The sequence below is a fragment of the Narcine bancroftii genome, chromosome 1 (assembly GCF_036971445.1).
Source record: "Narcine bancroftii isolate sNarBan1 chromosome 1, sNarBan1.hap1, whole genome shotgun sequence".
NCBI lineage: Eukaryota > Metazoa > Chordata > Chondrichthyes > Torpediniformes > Narcinidae > Narcine > Narcine bancroftii.
In genome coordinates this window covers 238,125,242-238,146,049 of record NC_091469.1, presented here as the reverse complement: position 1 = coordinate 238,146,049, position 20,808 = coordinate 238,125,242, and the positions used below count along the sequence as shown (strand labels likewise).

The 20,808-nt window shown below is 41.5% G+C and overlaps 1 protein-coding gene across 5 annotated transcripts in view; it reads right to left on the bottom strand.

Moving 5' to 3' along the window:
• Nucleotides 1–16,452, bottom strand: part of cep120 (centrosomal protein 120) — a 96,811-nt gene extending 80,359 nt beyond the window's left edge. For all 5 annotated transcript variants that reach the window (XM_069893397.1, XM_069893417.1, XM_069893406.1 and 2 more), the window contains exons 1-5: nt 16,223–16,452; nt 13,463–13,619; nt 13,073–13,187; nt 9,873–10,014; nt 8,365–8,525 (exon numbers count right to left, since the gene is read on the bottom strand). In XM_069893397.1, the coding sequence (XP_069749498.1) occupies nt 8,365–8,525; nt 9,873–10,014; nt 13,073–13,187; nt 13,463–13,619; nt 16,223–16,271 (624 nt within the window). In that variant the 5' untranslated portion in view covers nt 16,272–16,452. The remainder of the gene's footprint in view (nt 1–8,364; nt 8,526–9,872; nt 10,015–13,072; nt 13,188–13,462; nt 13,620–16,222) is intronic.
• Nucleotides 16,453–20,808: the final 4,356 nt, after the last annotated feature.

The following is a 20,808-nucleotide window of genomic DNA, read 5'->3' as shown; positions in this document are numbered from 1 at the left end:
ATCAAAGTTAATGGAAGATCTTTCCACTTAATCAAATCTGCTTTAATCCATCTTAATATAGACACATAATTTAATTGATTCAATGATTGATAATTCGTATCCATAAACACACCTAAATATTTAATTTTACTTGTCCACCTTAATTTTGTAATTGTTTTAAATTCAGAATAATCTCCCACTCCAACTGGTAAAATTTCACTTTTGTCCCAATTAACTTTATAGCCCAATAATTCTCCAAATTTCAAACACTCTTGCAATTGTTTCAACGATCGTTCCGGTTCCGTCAAATATACCAACACGTCATCCGCAAATAAATTAATTTTATATTCTTAACCCACATCCATCTAATTTCTTCATTTTGTCTAATAGCCTGAGCTAACGGTTCAATAACCAATGCAAATAAGGCTGGTGACAATGGGCAGCCCCGTCGAGTTGAACAAGTCAATTTAAATGGTAAAGAAATCTGTCCATTCGTCACCACCCTAGCAATCAGGTTCATAACCCAACCTTAACTCAACCAATAAAAAAGGCTGAATTTAAATTTCTCTAACACTCCACTCAACCCTATCATAAGCTTTTTCTGCATCTAATGTAACCACCATAGAATGGTTAGGTTGCTTTCAATATGCATTGACCAAAGTAATTAATCGAAATATATTGTCTGATGCATTTCTATTTTTAATAAAACCTGTTTGATCAATATGTACCAATCTAGGCAAATATTTAGCAAGTCTATTAGCTAATACTTTCACTATAATTTTATAATCCACATTTAATAAAGTAATAGATCTATACAAAGACACTTTCAATGGATCTTATTTTGGAACAACAGTTATTAAAGCACTAGAACATGATTCTGGTAACCTGATCTTTAGTAAATTGATTCAACACGCCTCCATATTCATTAGATAAATCATCATTAAAAAATTTATAAAATTCCACAGGGAATCCATCGTCCCCTGGGGACTTTCCGTTTGGCATTTCCTGAATAACTTCCTTAATTTCAAAATCCGTAAATGGAGATTCCAATTCGTGAACATCAATTCCATCTAATACCGACCGGTAACTTTAATTTAGATAAGTAAGAATCAATAAAACCATTATCCTGTTGCCCCTCAGAAGTATATAATTTTTGATAAAATGAATAAAATTGGTCATTCATTTTCTGAGGCTTATGTTATTATTGAATTCTTCTTAACAGCATTAATAGTCCGACACATCTGTTCAGCTTTCATTTGCCAAGTACCTTATGAGCTCTTCCCCCAACTCATAATAACGTTGTTTAGATCGATTAATTAAGCGCTCAAACTGATGTTTGTAAAGTATTATAACACAACTTCAACCTCTCCAATGCAATTTTTTAACTTCAGTTACTCGTTTCTGAAAGTCCTTCTCTAACTCGGCAATCCTATTTTCTAACTCTAAACTATCTGCCATATATTGTTTATTAACTTTCGTAGAATAACTAATGATCTTCCCTCTCAAATAAGCTTTCAAAGCATCCCATATTACAAAATGACTATCCACAGAATTAACATTTTCAGTCAGAAATAAAGAAATCTGCTCTTTAACAAAAGTAACAAACTCTGTTTTTTTCAATAGCATTACATTAAACCTCCATCTAAACGACGGACACACTGCCTCCGAATTTTCACAAGAAAAAAGTAATAATGAATGATCTGATATAACTCTACTTTTATATTCAGCTCGTAAATCCGCTGATACCAAAAATAAATCAATTCTAGAAAACGAATCATGTCTCGAAGAATAAAAAGAAAAATCCTTCCCTGTAGGGTTAACTTTTCTCCAAGTATCCACCAAATTTAAATCTTTCATTAACACATTAATTTGTGTTGCCATCTTTGATTTCCTTATACTCTTTGGGTTTCTATCTAATAAAGGGTCGAGAACACAATTAAAATCACCACCAACTAAAACATTTTCATTAGCTTGAGTTAACAATAAAAAAGCTTCTGAGATAAAACCCTCATCATCTATATTAGGGGCATAAAGATACAACAAAGTCCATGATTCAGCAAAAATTTTACAATTCACTCTTAACACTCTACCAGCATACCGCTCTAAAGATTCCAATTCAAAAGGTAAATTTTTATGAATCAAAATCACTACTCCCCTTGCCTTAGCATTAAAAGAAGAGAAAACATGACCAACCCAATCCCTTTTCAATTTCAAATGTTCTTTCTCAGTCAAATGTGTTTCTTGTAAAAAAGCAATATCAATTTTCATTTTTTTTATATATATGGGCCAATATTCTCTTTCTCTTAATTGGATTATTTAACCCTTGCACATTAAAAGTTGCAAAATTCAATTGATACATTGTTTTAAACTACTAATATAATTATACACTACAAAATAATGCTCCCCTCTACAATTCTTCCAAACAAAAACTCCCTCAAAAACATGAAGTAAAAATAACAAACAAAAAACCCACCCAAAGGTGGTAATACCCTAAAAAACTGCGTGTGGTAAACCCACTAGTGGTAGATGACTGTCAAAGTTTTCAGTGTCAGCCACCACCCCCATCCCAGCCAGATACATATTGATTATTTAATCAAACACAATCAAATATAGTCCATATATTTAACCCAATGATTCCAAGCCCAATGACTGCTCCGGATCTTCAACATCAAGAAGACTTTCTGTCAACTCTTCTTTCCTTCCATTCTTTACATTCCCATGTCCATTTCCATTTCCATTCACTCTCCTCTTAGGAGATAACGGAGGAGATCCATTTCTTCGCAATTCCGGCAAAGAGTTAGCAAAAACCAAGGCATCATGATCATTCTCAAAAAATTGAGATTGAAAATTGCCATAGAAAACCTTCAAAATTGCAGGGTAGTGAAAAGCAAACTTATAACCTTTTTGCCACAAAACATTTTTAGCTGTATTAAATTCTCGTCGTCTTCTAATAACCTCTTGACTCAAATCAGAATAAAATAACACCCTAACATGTTGAACCGTTAATGGAGATCGATTCTGTCTTGCATTCTGTATTGCCATGCGTAAAATCATTTCACGATCTTGATATTTTAAACAACGAATCAGAACTGCTCTTGGTGCTTGTCCTGGTCTTCTTCTCAAAAGCTCTATGAGCCCTATCCAATTCCAAACCTTCAGGGAAAGACTCTTTATCCAGCACCTTTGGGATCCAGTGCTTAAAAAAATTTATAGGGTCAGCACCTTCCACATCCTCTGGAAGACCAACTATTTTCACATTATTCCTCCGACTTTGATTTTCCAACGAATCAATCTTCTTCATTTAATCTCTTTTCTGAATCCCCCAATCTACAAAAGATCCTTCCACTTTTTCTCTTTTCTGTTCTACCTGAGTTTGACACTCAGAGAAAGCTGTTTCAATTTTCTTAAAATTATCTTGCAGTGTCTATGATGGTATACATTTATTAATATCACTTTTTAACTAGTCATTTCCTGTTTCACAGTTGACATTTCATCACACAAAGTATTCATTTTTATTTTCATCTCCATAAATCCTTGAGTCATTTGAGTTGATATTTGTTTTGACATATTATGCATTTGCTGTATTTGACCAGCAATCCCTTCCAAAACAATAAACACTGAATCCAGTCCAGATTCCACTTCCACTTTTGGAGATTCACCCTCTTTCACAGCAAGCTCCTCCTCCTGGATGCATTCCAATAAGTTAAGTTCCTCTTCTTCCTCAGTCAGCACAGTTCCTTTAACTGAACAGCTGCGGGTCTGGACACCTGACGCCGGCACCCCGACCTCTTTGGGACGCCGGCGCTCAGGCTCCCCCACAGCAACTCCCGGGCCCTTGATGCCACACGCAGGCCAGGCGAAGCTGTCGAACCCGCAGAGGCATCTTCTGACGCTACCCTGCGCGCCACTGGGTCGTCCAGAGAGGTCACGGGTCCCCTTACCGGCCGTTCCGCCCACACGCATGACTTCACGTGGACGCGGGTCGGCAACGGCCGAACTCACTAATGTGCTGGCATCATCTTGAGGATGCAGAATTGGCACTGGAGTCGAAGTCGAACGGGCTGGAGTCCTCTGAGGCTTGGAGACTCCCAACGACAACTCCGTGGATTCAGCAATACAGGTAGGCCTCAATTCTTCCGCACTTTTATTTGGCAGTTTTTTCTGAAGCTGAGGATTAAGCTTTTTCACATTAGATGACATCATAAAGCATTGTTATTTAAATAACTGTAAATCTTATTTTTAATCACTTTTAGACTATTAAAAAACCAGCTGGGGAGAGGTGGAACACACATCTTCCTTCTACGCAATCTTGCCACACCCCCCGAAAAATCTGGTATTATGACAAAAAGCAAAAATTGCTTAGAAACTACTTAAAGATCTTGATCATAAAGTTGTAAATTTTCACCAGTTTATTATATGTAACCAGCAGAAACACTAGTTTGCATTGACAAATACTGGAAATATAGACAAAACCCCTATGATAGGCAACAGTGCAATGGAAAGGTGTGAAACTGTGTAAACCAGAAGTACAGACCACAAAAGGACAAAGTTTATTGTGTGCATGGCCAATGGGATGAAGACCCATGATAAGCTTCAAACGCAAAATTACACCTAAAATGAAATTCCCTTTGGGCATTTTTGTATATGTTCATGAAAAAGGATGGATGGATGAATGAAAATGGTGTAAAACTATGGATGGAAAATGTGTGGAACAGGCAGCCAGGTGGTTTATGCAAGGTACAGAGTTTGCTGGTCTGCGATGTTTTGTAACCACTTAACTGAGAACACTAAAAGTAGATAAACACTACATAATACTTACATGGCAGTTATCCCAGGGGGTTTGACATCTATATTACAACCTCTTGATGTCTGCTTGAACAAGCCATTCAAAGACCATGTGTGTGAGGAATGGAATATATATACATGGATGTTGAGTGCAGACAAAAATCATTCACAAAAGATGGGACAATGCGTGATGCATCGCTTGATGTGCTGTGTAACTTTGTGTTCAAGGCATGGGACAAAGTTAAAGGGCAGACAGTAATAAAAGAGTTTAAAAAGTGCAGTATTTTTGTGTAATTGAAGGCACGGAAGATGATTTATTATCGGATGCTGAAGATGAAGCTGAAGCCGCCTCATCAGATATAGACTGGGGCCCGTATGACAACTGTTTAAACAGAGAGGATGGATGTGCTTGCCGTGATCTTTGCCTTAGACGATTACTTTGAAGGGGTCTAAAAATGTTGCTGTTTTCAGTCGTGATAGTGATTTTGAAGGGTTCAAAATGTGTTGTTGTTTTCAATAGAAGTTTCAATGAAAATCTGTTGGAGTCTTTTTTTTTGGTCGACTTGTACACCAAATTGTTTTTTCAAGGGTTGACTTACACGACGAAATGGCGTGGAGCGTTTTTTGAGCTGATTTTAAGGACTCAAAGGTAGATAAGTTGACGCCCATTTTTTATTTATGAACCACCATGCTCACTTATCAAATAAAATAAACCATTTTTCCCCCCACATTACAAAATAAACCTCCTGAACTCACTTGCAAGTTAGGTCCTCTAGCATTTGAAGAGTGTTACATTTGTCATTGAAATTTCTCAAATTCATAAACCCTTCTCAACTTAAACAAATATATTCTGTCAGGTATTCCTCAATAAATTAATGTTCAATTCATGAATGTTTGAAATGAAAGCTGCAATGCACTTGACTTGGTCAGGTGCATCTCCTTGATTGACAAAGCTTTTCTTATGAAAATAAACAGTGCCATTCTCTGTCCCCACTATATTTTATAGAATACTTCTCTCACACTATGTTGACTTTGAAAGCCTCAAACTGCACTGCTTGTTATCAAGATTTATTCTGCTTATCTGCTTATCCTTTCGATGCATGGTGTATCCTTGGACTCCATTCTTTACATATGACTCCATGATAGCCACATCATTCCTGCCAATGTGTCGCTGTACAAGGTCATCCTCTTTGTTTCTTATGCTGCATGCATTTAATTGAAAAACCTTTAGCCCTTTATTTATTACTTTTGACTGTGTCCCTGTTGCATTGAATCTCATTTCACGCTGCAAATTTTCCTTATCTGCCTGTCCTTCTCTACCAGTTGCCCCTACTTGCGCACCTCTTACTCTGCCTCTTCACTTTGGTTCCCACCTTCCTGCCAATCTGGTTGAAAGCCCTCTACCACCACTACCACCCCCCCCCCCTCCCCACACACAAACAACATTAGCAAACCTCCCTGCCAGGAGATTGGTTCCCTTCTAGTTCAGGTGCAACCCATCACCCCTTCCTCAGAAAAGGTTCCAGTGATCAAAGAACTTGAAACCTTGCCTCCTGCACCATCCCTTGAGCCACACATTTGTCTACACTATCTTCCTGTCTTGACCTTCCCTAGCTCGAGACACTGGAAGTAATCCAGAGATTACTACTTTGGAGATACCGCCACCTTCCTAACTCCCTAAACTTACTTTGCAGGACCTTTACCCCACTCTTACATATGTCATTGTTACCAAAATGTACCATGACCTCTGGCTGCTCACTCTTTCCCTTAAGAATATTCTGCACCCATTCAGAGACATCCTGAACCCAAGCACCCTTAAGGCAACACAATCTCCTGAAGTCTCTTTCATCTCAGAATCTATTTGCTATCGAGCCCCTTTTGAACATTGCTCTACCTGTCTTTAGCCTTCCATTCTGAAACTCAGAGATTACCATGGTGTTATTGGCCTGGCTGCTGCCTAGTTTAGATAGGGCACCTTCCTTAGCAGTAGCCAAAGGGATATACTGGTTGCTGAGGGGCATGGCCACAGGGGTGCCCTGCACTGTCTGCCCATTACCTTACCCTCTCCTGTCTGTGACCCAATTACCTTCATCCTGGCTCCTAAGTGTGATTACATGTGTGTAACTCTTGTCTGTCACCCCTCCCCCACCCCCCACCTCAGTATCCCAAATGATCCAGAGTTTGTCCAGCTCCAACACCAATTCCCAAACACAGTCTATAAGGAGGTGAAGTTGGATGCACTACTTACAAATGAACTCATCAGGGATACTGCTGACTTCCTTGACTATCGACATTCTGCAAGAGGAGAATGCCCCTGGCCTGGCTGCCATTCCTACTGTCTATCAAAGACCAAAGAATTAGAAAAATCTATCCTGACCTTGCCTCAACTCTTACCTCCACTTCAGCCTCTCAAACCAAAGCCTCAAAGTCCCACTCCTACTCTGGACCATTCACACAATGGCTGCTCTGCTTCAGCTAACTTTCCTTTTATTGGCTACAGCTAATTAGCCATGGGGAAATTTAAACAAGCATTTATCTCACACTGCTATTTAACCGCTCCTCCTCTCATTTAGTCCTACTCTCACAGTCCCTGTTGAGATTTAAACAAGCACCTACTTCTCCAGCTGATTTTTAAAAATATATATTTTAATTGATTTTAATAAATAACTTGTACAAACAAAAAAGATACAATTCAATGATATGGAGTTACACAAACTAAATAAGACATTCCGTATAACACTAACATAAATTGTAAATCATATCCATAATTCATTTTCTAAATAGTAGATATTTTTTAGAAAAAAAAATAATTCAAAAAGGAAAGCAGAAAATAGTAAAGGAGAAAAATTCAAACCCTTCACGGAATCGTGTGGCCAGATTTTATACATGATTAGTATTAAAAGAAAAATGGTTAAAAAAAAAATTAATAAAAAGAACATGGAAAAGAGACAATTTAATTACATTGGTGTAAAATTGTAAAGTAAGCTTGTGTGTCATAAATGACCTTCATAACTTCTGGAATCTTATATTTGAATTATTAATTGAATAATGAATGTTTTCCATATTCAAACAGGACATGATGTCACACCACCACTGATCATGGGTAAGTGGGGCAGCATCCTTCCATTTAAGTAAAATTGCTTGCCTCACCAAAAGAGGCAAAAGAAATAGCACAACTCTGAAGAAGAATCATTCCTTCCCATTATACCGCAGAGGGAAACCAAAGGGTTTGGTGTCAAATCTATATTGAAAATTTTTGATAAAGTATGGAAAACCTCCCTCCAGTCTTTTTCTAGACTAGGACTTATGAATTGATGACACTTCTCCACTCTTACACCTGTCACACCAGGGAGTCGTATCAGAATAAAAAGTGAGACAATTTAGCCTTAGACAAATGTGCTCTGTGTACCACTCTGAATTGTAATAGACAATGTCGAGCACATAATGAAGATCTATTAAACAACCTAAGAATTGTGACCCAATCCACATCTGACAGTCAAATTTAAATCTTTCTCCCAAGCATTTTTTGCTGCTTTTTAATTTGCTTATTAATTTGATAAATATTACATTTTCTACTTCCAGTCTAATTTTTCCACCAACCTGTTCTAGTTGTGTTGCAAATGCAATGGTCACAGAAAGCACAAAGAAATCAGTGCAGTACTCTGCAGGACCGATCTGATAATAGCTCTCTTCTTCATTCAGAATAGCAGTCAGAGTTTTTTGGTTCACATCCAGCAAGGAACATGGCAAAGTTTCTATGGCTATGAAAATATTGTAGAAAGTATTTTGTTTATATTTGATAGTTTTCAACATAGTTTAAATCCATTGCATTTGAACAGTAGTTAACATTTAATACTTGATTGTGATGTGGACAGTACATTGGAAAATAATTAATTAATAAGGACAGTTAGATCACTGATAAAAATGCCAATTAAGCCCTTGAATATAAGCATAGTGAAGAATACTTGTTGGAAACACTAATATATTTTTTCCGTAAAGTTGCAGGTATGGTACACAAGAAGCTATGGGAAATGCAATCAGAATTGCCATAGCAAATGAGGGCTGTATATTTTTCACGTCATGCAAGTGTTAAATATGTAGGTGGTAGAAGGACTTTGGTCTTCTAAGTTACTAACTGCAGGATACCCAGCTTCTGATTTATTCCCACAGCCATGGTATTTTTGTGGCTAGTTCAGTTTCTGGTCAATGATGGTGGACTACTTAACAATGGTAATATCACTGAATGTCAAGGATAGGTGGTCAGAGTTGCATCCTGTATTTGAGAAGCATTGTTGATCAAATTAATTTAGTCATCCAAGCTTAATGTTGGTATAATTGATTAAGATGGATTAAATTTGCCTCCTTCATTTTATGAAAGAAAATCAGCCAAAAGTTAACAATGCTATTCATTTTCGGGGGAATATGGGAGACAGGCCTTGTGTTCATTGGATATACTGTGATGATCCTTCCATTTCCCCATATTGAATCAGACTATGATTGGGGAATTGCAAGCTGGATTCACCAATATGCCCACTCAACGACTTAGACTACTGAGGAAAAGGGATTTGCATGCCTGAAGGTCCACACAATTCTGACTTGGAAATAAATTACAGGTACACAATCCTTTATCTGGAACCCTTTTGGGATCTTTCCAGATTTCAGAACAAAAGCCAGCTGCCCCAGATTTAAGCCCGTCTCTCACCCTCCTCGCCCACCTGAGTTGCGCTGCAATCTCTCTTCCCCCTCGCCCACCTGAGTCGCGTTTCCGTCTCTCTCCCCATTGCCCACCCGAGTTGCGCTGCCGTCTCTCTCTCTCCCTCCGCTGTACCGGCACCAATAAAAAAATGCTGGTTTTTGGAGCTTTCTGGATTTTAGATGTCCAGATAAAGGATTGTGCACCTGTACTACTCATTCATCATTGTCGGCTCTAAATCCTGGGACTTCTTCAATAACAAAATTCTGGGTCTACCTTCAAAAGACCAACTCCAGTAGTTTCTTAATGCCAATAGAAGACAAATTTGAATGCTCAATAGTCTTGCTGATTATGTATTCTTAATTTAATTTTACCTTCATTTAAATAAAAGCCATAAATTGAAAGGTATACTGACCTCTTCCCTCTCTTGGTGGTGCCTCTCTAGCTTTGAAAGCTTCCATCTGTGGTTTTGTATCAGTCTCCAACACAATGCCAATCTTGATCTCAGGTTTATTTTTTGTGTACTTGCTACTAAGCAAAGGATACCATTTTGATACCTGAAATAAAAAATTCAAATTGATTATGAAATTTGCAGCGAAAACACAATGCAATATTTAGATTTTATGGATAACAAAATATTTCCTGTTGTATTTTGATATTTTAGGAAGCAGCATTTTAAGAAAAATTGTATTTTTCCAACCAAAATAACTTTAAATTCTTAAAAAAAAACATTTATCTTAAGATCGCTATTAAATTATTTAAATTAAATATCAATCTCCCTGCTTAAATTCTTGTAAATAAAAAGGAGCAATAAAAAAAAAGTCAGGCTTGAGTCTTAACAGCATGAACCATCTGAGTTTAAAGAAAGCAAGATTTAAAAATTATGCCTGATAATTACATTTTAAATAACAGAACTTCCAACTTTTTACATTGCAGTGTTCTACAAAGTATACTTGTTAGGAATGACATTAATGGGAGCTGTTTAAAAATATTAAAAAAATATAGGGCAGATTTAAAACATACTCAAGAAAACTGAAATCCAGAAATGATTTGAGGAAAATATAATTTTTTGTAAATTCGATAAATAGACAGCCACAATTTGCAGTTTGTGAAATCAACATTAAAAATTAGTCACATACAGTAATTGCAGAATAGAAGCAATTTTACAAAACTATTTCAAGATTCACAAATTTCTTTATTGGAATCTATAAAATTAAATCAGAAAAAATATTCCATGCCATCCCTTGTGAAATAGTACAAGGGCAAGAATCAATTCCAAATGAACAAAAATAGAACCAAAGAACATTACACAAAAAGTCCCCTCAGCCCTTCTAGTCTTTGCCAAACCATTTTTCTGCCTAGTCCCACTGACCTGCACCCAGTCCATAGCCCTCCTTACCTCTCCCTTCCATGTACCTGTCCAAATTATTCTTATGTTCAAATTGAGCCTGCTTTCACCACATCAGCTGGCAGCTCGTTCCACACTTCCACCAATCTCTGTGAAGAGGTTCTCTCTCATGTTTCCCCCTAAACCTTTCCTCTTTCACCCTTAACCCACGTCCTCTGGTTTGTATCTCACTAACCCTCAGTGGAAAAAGCTTATCTACTTTTACCCTATCCTCCACATAATTTTAAATACGATACATCTATCAAATCGCCCCTCATTCTTCTACACTTCAGGGAATGAAGTCTTAAACCGTTTAATCTTTCCCTGTAATTCAATTCTTATGTCTGGGTACATCCTAGTGTATCATCGTGCATTCTTTCAATCTTATTGATTATCTTTCCTGTAGTTTGGTGGCCTAAACTGCACATAATACTCCAAATTTGGCCTCACAAGTGTCTCATACATCTTGACCAACTCCCGTACTCAATCCTTTGATTTATGAAGGTCAATGTGCCAAAAGCTCTTTACAATCCTATCCACCTATAATGCCATTTTCAGGGAATTACGTATCTGCATTTCTAGATCTGTCTGTTCTACCCCACTCCTCCATGCCTGACCATTTACTATGTCCTTTTTGATTTGTCCTTCCAAAATGCAACACCTCACACTTGTCTGCATTAAATTTCTTTTGTTATTTTTCAACTCATTTTTCCAGCTGGTCCAGATCCCTCTGAAAGCTTTAAAAACTTTCTTGGCTGTCCACAATGCCTCCATTCCTAGTGCCTTCTGCAAAATTGCTGATCCAATTTACCACATTATCATCCAGATCATCGATATAGATGATAAACAACAATGGTCCCAGCATCGATCCCTGTGGCACACCACTAGTCACAGGCCTCCAGTCTGAGAAGCATCATCCACTACTACTCTATGGCCATGAATCCAGTTTTCTACTTCACCATGAATACTTAGCATCTGAAGCTTCCTGACTAACTTTCCATGGGGAATTTTGTCAAAGATCTTTGTAATTGAAAGTAAAAGTATTTGCTATTTAATGGGTAATTTTCATCAATTTTAAAAATGCCAGTCCGAAGACTGATGTTGATATCTTTTTAAAGAGTTGATATCTTTTTAAAGAGAAACACCAAAAGTTTTTCCATAAATCAGTTTCTGAACCATCAAGATTTCCTGATTGTTAGAGATTTTTACATAACCTATTGTATAAAATAAACTGTTATCAGCCACATAACTTTTACAATTTACCATTATCAATCCTCCTACAAATGAAAAACTGTCTTCCCATTAACTCTATCAAAATCTTATTTCATTAAGCATCTGTACTAAATTTCTTGCTGACCTCATCTGTTTCAAGGAAAATATCAGGTTTTTCATTATAAGAATCATTAATAAATTTAATAATCAACATTAACTCAAGAGCCAGAGATTTAATTCAGAGTAATGCATGGCCATATTATCTAGCACCACACCTGGAATAGAAATCCAACACGGAAGTTACAGCAAACATTAGCAAAACAAGTATCCCTCTCTTCTCAGAAGTTCGTTTTACGCTACTACTTTGACAAAAGACCTGCAATAAGAACCTGTTTTCGGTAACCGAAAGAAATCTGAAGATTTCCGCTTTCACGAGAAAAGCAAAAATAATGTTCAGTGTTTGTTTTACAGGAAGCCATTATAGAGAAAGCACGCACCCCGAGCAGCAAGAGTGCTGCCACCAAACTCCTTCGCTGGGAACTACATTTAGCATCAACTGCCATAGCTTTGACCTGTGTCTGTGAGCATCTGTGCTTTATCTCTATTTATTTTGTGCATCCGTAAGCAAGCTGTGTCGTAAGGTACCAGAAAAGCCTAACTCATAAGGGTGTTACACTTAGTGTAAAACTAGATGTAATTAAGCATTTCAATCGTGATGAATGAAATAAAGGCATTATGCCCATGTCACTTGCTATGTCCACCATACTTTTTTTTAAAAAAAGAGAAAGAATCTTAAACTGCCTAAGTTACTATTGGTTCTGCTAGTAACAAAATGGTCTCTTTTAGTTGGCAGCTAGTAACAGTTATTTTTTTGGTCTGGAAATGCTCAAAATATTTTCCCATATCAGCCCTGTTATGGTGCTGCAGCGCTAAATTACAAAAAGATGACCCATCCACATGGTAAGAAGTGGAAATATTTCCTTGACACTTCAAATGTAAAAAAAAAAGCAACATACCTGCTTACCCTCTTGAACAGACCTCAGATCCAAAATTATGTAACCTACAGATTCCTTTGCTAATGAGAGAGAATCAATGGCATAACAATACAACTTGATGGGTGTCCTCTGTAACCTACAAATGAGAAACATATCTTTACATTACATATACTTAACTTGAAGATGAGAAAGTTAATGAAATATGGAGAGTTTCATCAATTAGTATGTCTAAATGTTCAATAGGAAGGCAAACACCACCAAATGGCGGGACTAAATACAGTATCAAATGGCTTGGCAATTCATTGTGAATTACAAAAACAATTGCCTGATTATTAGGTTTCACCACCTGCACCAACCAAATGTAAAGGCTCATAACGAGACACCATCACCCCCTTTATTTGTTTTGTGTACCTGTGCTGATACAATGATCTTCTGTCAAGTTCCCAGGCAAGTTCTGTGAGAAAGTCAGGCTGACTTTTATGGTCAACTGGGTCTGTGGCCAGCAACTCTCCATCGAACCGGGCTTCCACCACTATTTTGTGTCGATGGCGTTTCGGAAAATATCGCCCTAATACAGGGTCAACAGGAACAATGTTACAAGGTTCCTAGATTTGCAATTGCTACATATTACAAACATTTGGAGCTCGGGGATAAATGTTTGATTTGTAGCTTGGTTGCATATGATTGAATCTCTTTGTTATTATACAATTTGTCCCTTTTTCAAATCAAATAAATGTTCCAGCTGCTACTTGGTAACAAAATTTGTTATCTCATCTCAACAAAAAACTCAATTAGACTGTTTAAATGATGTCAGAATGATGGAGATCCAGAATGTGGTTGGGCGACACCAGAACAACCTTAGACCAAGGAGCTTATTGTGGATTTTTGAAAGGGAAGGCAGATGGACCACATACTGCATTTGTCTTCATTGATGGGACAGAGGGTTTTGTACCTTCAAGTTCCAGGGAGCCCACATATCAGAAAACCTCTCCTCTACAGCCCTTCGCGCCAACAATAAAAGAGGTATGGATCTACTTTCAAAGAACTAAGGGGAGATCCAGCTTGTCATTTCATACTCCATCAAACATCCACAGGAAAGTATACTGACTGGCTACATCACAGTCTGGTTTGGGATCTCAAGTCCCCAGGCATGCAGAAGGCTGCACAAAGCCCAGTATTTCAAGTTCAGGTTTCTTTTCAGAGGACAAAAACAACAATACATACAACCCTGAGCTTCTTTTACCTGCAGGCCAGGCAGAATTTCTACAAAATCAGTGGTGCCAAAAACTAATGGGGAAATGAGAGAAATGGAAACAAGATAGAAATGGAAACAAGCTGACTACAAAACAGAAAATTATTCAGAAATAAATAATGTGCAAAGTGAGAGTCCTTAAATGAGTCCCTGAGTGAGTTTGTTGTTGAGGAGTCTGATGGTGGCAATTCATTGTGAAGTACAAAAACAATTGCCTGATTATTAGGTTTCACCACCTGCACCAACCAAATGTAAAGGCTCATAATGAGAGTAGAGGCGCTGATGAGTTTTCTTCACGATGACATTCCTGTTGTGTCCAGGAAATGTCTGCCAAGATGACTCCCAAGAATTTAAATTTGTTCACCCTCTCCATCTCTGATCCCCCTGGATCATACACCTCTGGTTCTCCCCTCTTCAAGTCCACAATCAGCTCCATGATTTTGCTGAGAGGTTGTTGTTGGTGCATCATTCGGCTAAATTTTCAATTGCCCTCCTGTATTGACTCAACACCCCTTTTTATAAAACCACCGTGGTATGGTCAGCAAATTTTTAGATGGTGTCATTGTCGTACCGAACCACACAGTCGTAGGTGTTCATCACAGTCGTAGGTGTTCATCAAGTAGAGCAGGGGTTTGTAGTTAACTGGTGTATTTGGGTGGCAAAGGGCCGATTACCATGCTGCAACTCCAAATTTCAAAAAAATGTAAAAATCTATTGGCTCTCCCTATAATACTAAAACCATAAATTAGTCAGGACTGCACTATTGCAACTTTTTTTTTATACATGCTAATAGTAAGTGTAAATATTGCTCCTTTAGTATTTGTCATCTCTTTCTCTCTTGGATCATGGTAATTGACATCACCATAGTTGATGTATCTCATTGACCTGTCTAATCACAGCAAGTAAAAAAGTGCATCTGTATACATATTTACAAATGCAACAAACTCTCAATCCCATCACCAAATTGACCTCTTAAAGAATTGTGGCAAATAGTAAGATGGGACCCTCATCAATGTAACAATTTAAACACAGGTCCCAGAAGAAAAACATTTCTGTCACTACAGATCCTTAAAGCACAAGTGCATAATGCAGAAATATAACCTTTCAAAACAAATCACCGGTCAAATTTCCAGATTTGATTTATCCTGATCGAGTGGTGGAAATTGATCTCAGTAACTGTGGTGTAATGTGCAGTATATCGGCCAATCAGCAGAATTTAATAAATTGATTCCTTTGCAAAGAACCCGATGTTGATGAGTGACATAAAAGGACAGGATGGCTTTGAAAAGTGATCAGAAACCATTGGGGAAGGATGCAGTCCCAGAAAGCAGACCATATTGCATAACTGCATCATTGGGAGATGCATTAATGAGTGTTCATTAATTTACTTTCTTCATGCAAATTTCAAGATGATGTACATCAAATTTTTAGATTATTTGTGAATTTTGTAAAGGTGTATTTCCTTAATCCCCCCCTCTCCCCCCCCTCCTCCCCCTCCTCCTCCTCCTCCCCCTCCTCCTCCTCCTCCCCCCCCCCTCCCCCCCCCCTCCTCCTCCTCCCCCCCTCCTCCCCCCCCCCTCCCCCCCCCCTCCCCCCCCCCCTCCTCCTCCTCCCCCCCCTCCTCCCCCCCCTCCTCCTCCCCCCCCCTCCTCCCCCCCTCCTCCTCCTCCCCCCCTCCTCCTCCTCCCCCCCCCCCTCCTCCTCCTCCCCCCCCCTCCTCCTCCTCCCCCCCCCTCCTCCTCCTCCTCCCCCCCCCCTCCTCCTCCCCCCCCCCTCCTCCTCCTCCTCCTCCTCCTCCCCCCCCCCTCCTCCTCCTCCCCCCCCCCCCCTCCTCCTCCTCCTCCTCCTCCCCCCCCCCCTCCTCCTCCTCCTCCCCCCCCCCCTCCTCCTCCTCCTCCTCCTCCCCCTAGCCCCCGTACCTTCCAGGACAGACACGACGATCAGCAGCTGCTCCGACCTGGAGCCCATGGTGCCGGGGAAGTGACGGCGAGTCCTTCCGCGTCCCAAGCGACTCGTTCCTCAGCCCCGGCTCCTCTGTCTCGGCCGCGCCCACCTCGGCCTTGCCCCTGATCCGTGATCTAACCGCGGCTCCACCATATTTTGCCGCCTCTGCGTTCAAAGAAATCAACTTCCGGCCCGCAGCAGCCGAGGCCCGGCCGGAAGGGAGGCGGCGCGGGCCGCAGCGCCCCCAGGAGGACGTCCAGCGCACTACCCCCAACTGGGTGTCTGGCTCCTCAAGCCCACTTGTTGTTGGCATCTTCAATGGAGTTAAACATCCCAAGGCATGAAGCCATTGGGGTTCAACTGGAAAGTTTTTGTGATTGTGGTGCAGTGCACAAAATTACTGCAGCAGATCACACAGCGTCCAGAGATACTGTATCCATTCGACCGAATGAACACAGGTAGGGTGAAGAGGGAAGAAGGAGAACAATTTTGGTTCAAACGAAAGGGGTTTAAGGGATTGGAGTGTGTTATATGGTCAGTGTTTTGGCTTTGTGCCTACCATAAATAAGGCCAGGTTTACACAGTTTTCTGGGAGCTTCAACGTTGCTTATTCATTATTTTATGGTCCACATGTGAGGTTCTGCTTCCACCATAACACGGGCATCACATCGGCTGCCCACTCACTCTGGCTCCAGTATCCCAATAGCTGCTTTCAGGTGAAATAGCTGGGAGAATGTGGCTCCGGAGCCGGCTGCGGTGTCTGTGAAGTGATATTCAGGTGGCGGCGCTGAAGGTGCTGTTCTGGCACCTGAAAGGTCCGCAGCGGGGAGAGGCGCCATGGAGCAAACGCCGGCTCCTGTCGACCACGGCCGTAGTCCCGCCTGCTTTCAGGTGCCCAAGGGGAGCACTTGGAAGCGGAGAATACACCTACCCGAGGAGGGTTGGGTAAGTACTCCTCTGGTCAGGATTCTCTGCTTTCAGGTGGCCTCCCAACAGCCGCATTTAGGTGGCTTTACTTTAGGGTATTCTGGCCACCTGAAAGCAGATAAAGTTTCAACATAAAAGCCCCCGGGCACACTTCTAGTAGTTTCAAAATAAAAGACCTTTTAATAGCAGCATCAAACATTACATCTCCCTTCAACAACAAAAATGTCATGGTGCAATCTTCTTGTGCAGAACAAACCATTTTTTTTCAATCGGTAAGTGTAACAAATCACATAGTATGTAGTATACAAGTCACAATGCAGGTAAATGCAACAGGTCACATAACTACTTTTTTTTCATAGGGCATGTTCTTCGTACACCCTTTCAGTCATTTATAAGTCAAGGACTTGCCTTGGCCTGATGCCACGACCATACCTTGTGCGGGGATATGGCCCAGAGTGATCTGGTTTGCGTACTGAATCAGGGTAAGGTTGCTGTTCCCCTATTTTGCCTTGTCCAGTGATCAGGTCGTCACCTGGTCCAGTGATCAGGTTGTCCTCACTGAACTCAGGCTACTGTAGGTCGGGTGTCATTGTGGGTGTCGAGAAGGAGCCGTTGGTTGCACCTGAAGTCTGTCTATCGCTGGTTTCGATGTGCTAGCTTTGTGGGGTTTCTGCGGTTTGGATGACTGTTGCTCGTTTCCACGTACCAGCTTCCTGTTGGAAGTGGATGTGTGTTCCGGTGTGTCGTGTTGACAGCGGTCGAGCAGACTTGTCGTACTACTGTTTCTGACATCGCTGGCAGTTCTCTCTCCTTGCCTGCCCTGTTCCCTGAGAGGCTACCTGAGGTTGTAACTGTAGTGTTGTTGTTGGTAAGATAGAGCGCAGCCTGCGGCTCATCAGGATTTGGGCTGAAGGTTTGAGGCCATCGACCGGTGTGTTCCTATACTCCAGCAGGCTGAGGGATGGGTCTTTCTTGTCCTCTCTGGCCTTTGTGAGGATCTGCTTTGCAGTTTGGACAGTCTTTTCGGCTAGCCCGTTGCTCTGGGGATGCAAGCTTGAAGTGACATTCTGGAAACCCCATGACTCTGCAAACTGTTGGAATTCCTGTGAGTTGAAACATGGCCCGTTGTCACTCATGACCTTTTGGTATGCCGTGTCTAGCAAACACTGTTTTCATTTTGTAGATTATAGCAGCTGAGGTGATGCAGTGCAGGCATTCAATTTCAATGTATCTCCTGAGGTAGTCACATATGACGATGTCATCCTCAGAGTTCCAGGTGAATTGATCTGTTGTTCCATCTTGCCTTGGGTTCTCTGGGATTGCCGGTGAGAGTATGGGTTCCTTGGTGTTGGCGTTGCGGTGTGTTTGGCATATGTCGCACTTCATTACTGTTTTCTCTATCTGTTGACTCATGCCTGGCCAAAACATTATGTCCCTAGCCCTGTCTTTGCTTTTCTCCATTCTGAAATGTCCCGTGTGTATGCGCTGTAGCATGTCTGTTCTGAGCTTCCATTGAATAATTACCCACCACATCCATAGGAGCAACACTTCACTTGTGTATCCGCAGGACTGATTTGCTGCATCCGGTGCTCCCTCTGTGGCCATCTCTATATCGAAGATATTGGACACAAATTGGGAGATCGCTTCGCTGAGCACCTTCGCTGAGCACCAGTGACAGAAATTTCCCAGTAGCCATCCATTTCAGTTCTGTGTCACACTCCCATATTCACATGTCTGTCGATGGCCTTATGTAGACCACCCACAAATTGAAGGGACAACACCTAATTTTCCATCTGGGAACTCTGGCATTAATGTCAACTTCTCTGGTTTCTGCTGATCTGCTCTTCTCTTTCTCTCCTTCCCTTCTCCTTTCCAGTTCACCCTCCCTCTCTTCACCTAGCCATCCCTCCTGCCCTTGATCAATGCTTCCCCCTCCTTTCCCTCTCCACTTATCATCTCCTGCCTTTGCGACCACACCACCTCCCCACTCTTTTGTTCAGATGCCTGCTGACATTTTTCCACACCTTGATGAAGGGCTCAAGCCCAAAATATTGGTTTGTAGTGTACGCACTATGTGGAAGGAAGACCCACACATGAGGAATCCAAATCGAAGACTGCTTTATTGAACTAGCAACTCTGCCTATATGTCCCCTGGCACTGGCCCGTGTCATCAGAGCGCCAACCTCGGGTTAGTCAGCATTCCCACCAGAGTTCCCCATCTTCCCGCTGTGTGGAGGTCTCCTGGGACAATGACCCCCCAGGTCCGCTCAGTCGCCGCATTCGTCAGCCATTTTGCAGGCCAATTCATGACTCCATACGTGGGCCACTATATGACCCCTCCCCAGAACTGGCGACTAATTATCTGGAGCCTTTGGTGGCCTGTGTCATGGGGGTGGAATGCAGACCTGCTCATTACAGTCCAAATATGCTGACTTCAGGTGGTCAACGGTAAAGGTTTGCTCCTTATCACGAGGATGAAGGAGGAACCGTTGTCTGCAATTACCTTGTAGGGTGGTCTCTTTGAGCTCCCCCTCACAAACACTTACTGGCAAGTCTTTAGGTCATTCGGGACACTATGCTTGGGTTGGTCGTGCGGTGGGGGTTGCCACAGGACCAAGGACTCCAATTTCCGCCGCAGGGACTTCCAGGCCTTTATTGAGGGCCAGGAGTTCCCCGGGGATGATTAAAGGCGGGCCATAGACCATCTCAATTGCTGAGGCATTGTAGTCCTCCATCAGTGTGGTACAATTCCCAGCAGGACCCAAGGCAGTTGATCCACCCAGTTGGGACCCTTAAGCCATCAAGGCTGCCTTGAGGTGCCCGTGGAAGCGCTCCATCAATCGGTTGGCCTGCGAGTGATACGCCATGGTATGGTGGAACTGCATCCCCAGAGAGTTAGCCAGTGCTGTCCAGAGCCCAGAGGTGAACTGTAGCCCCCTGTCCAAGGTAAGGTGCTCTGGGACCCTGAATCGGGACACCCATGTGTCAACGAGTGTCCTGGCAGAGATTTCTGTGATGGTATTATCCAGCAGGACCACCTCAGGCGAACTCCATGGAGCGGTCTACCATGCTCAAGAGGTATCTTGCCCCATGGAAAACTGGTAATGGCCCTACTAAGTCAACGTGCACATGGCTGAACCTGCGCCACGCCAGCTCAAAATTCTGTGTGGGCACTCTCGTGTGAACCGGCACTTTGGAGGACAGTTCATGCAGGTCTTGTCCCACTGGCTGACATATTTATGGAGGCCATGCCAGACAAACATGTTGGGCACCATTTTAACTGTGGCATGGATGGCAGGGTGTGCCAGGTTGTGAATGACCTAAAAAACCTGGTGTCTCCATGCTGCCGGGACGATGGGGCGAGGGCTGCCGGTAGAAACGTCGCACAGAAGTGACAGGTTACCTGGGCTGACAGGGCTGTTCACCCTGAGAACAAAGACAGCCGTCCTGTGAGTGGGGATCTCAGGGTCTTGTTGCTATACTTTGGCAAAGGTTATGTAATCAAACCCTTGGGACAGGGAGTGTATCCACTCAATCGTGAAGTGTGACAGAGCGATGGCTACAACGTTGTTTTTCCCCCAATATGTTGAATTTCCGTGGTAATTTCGGACACCGGACAAGTGCCTCTGCTGAC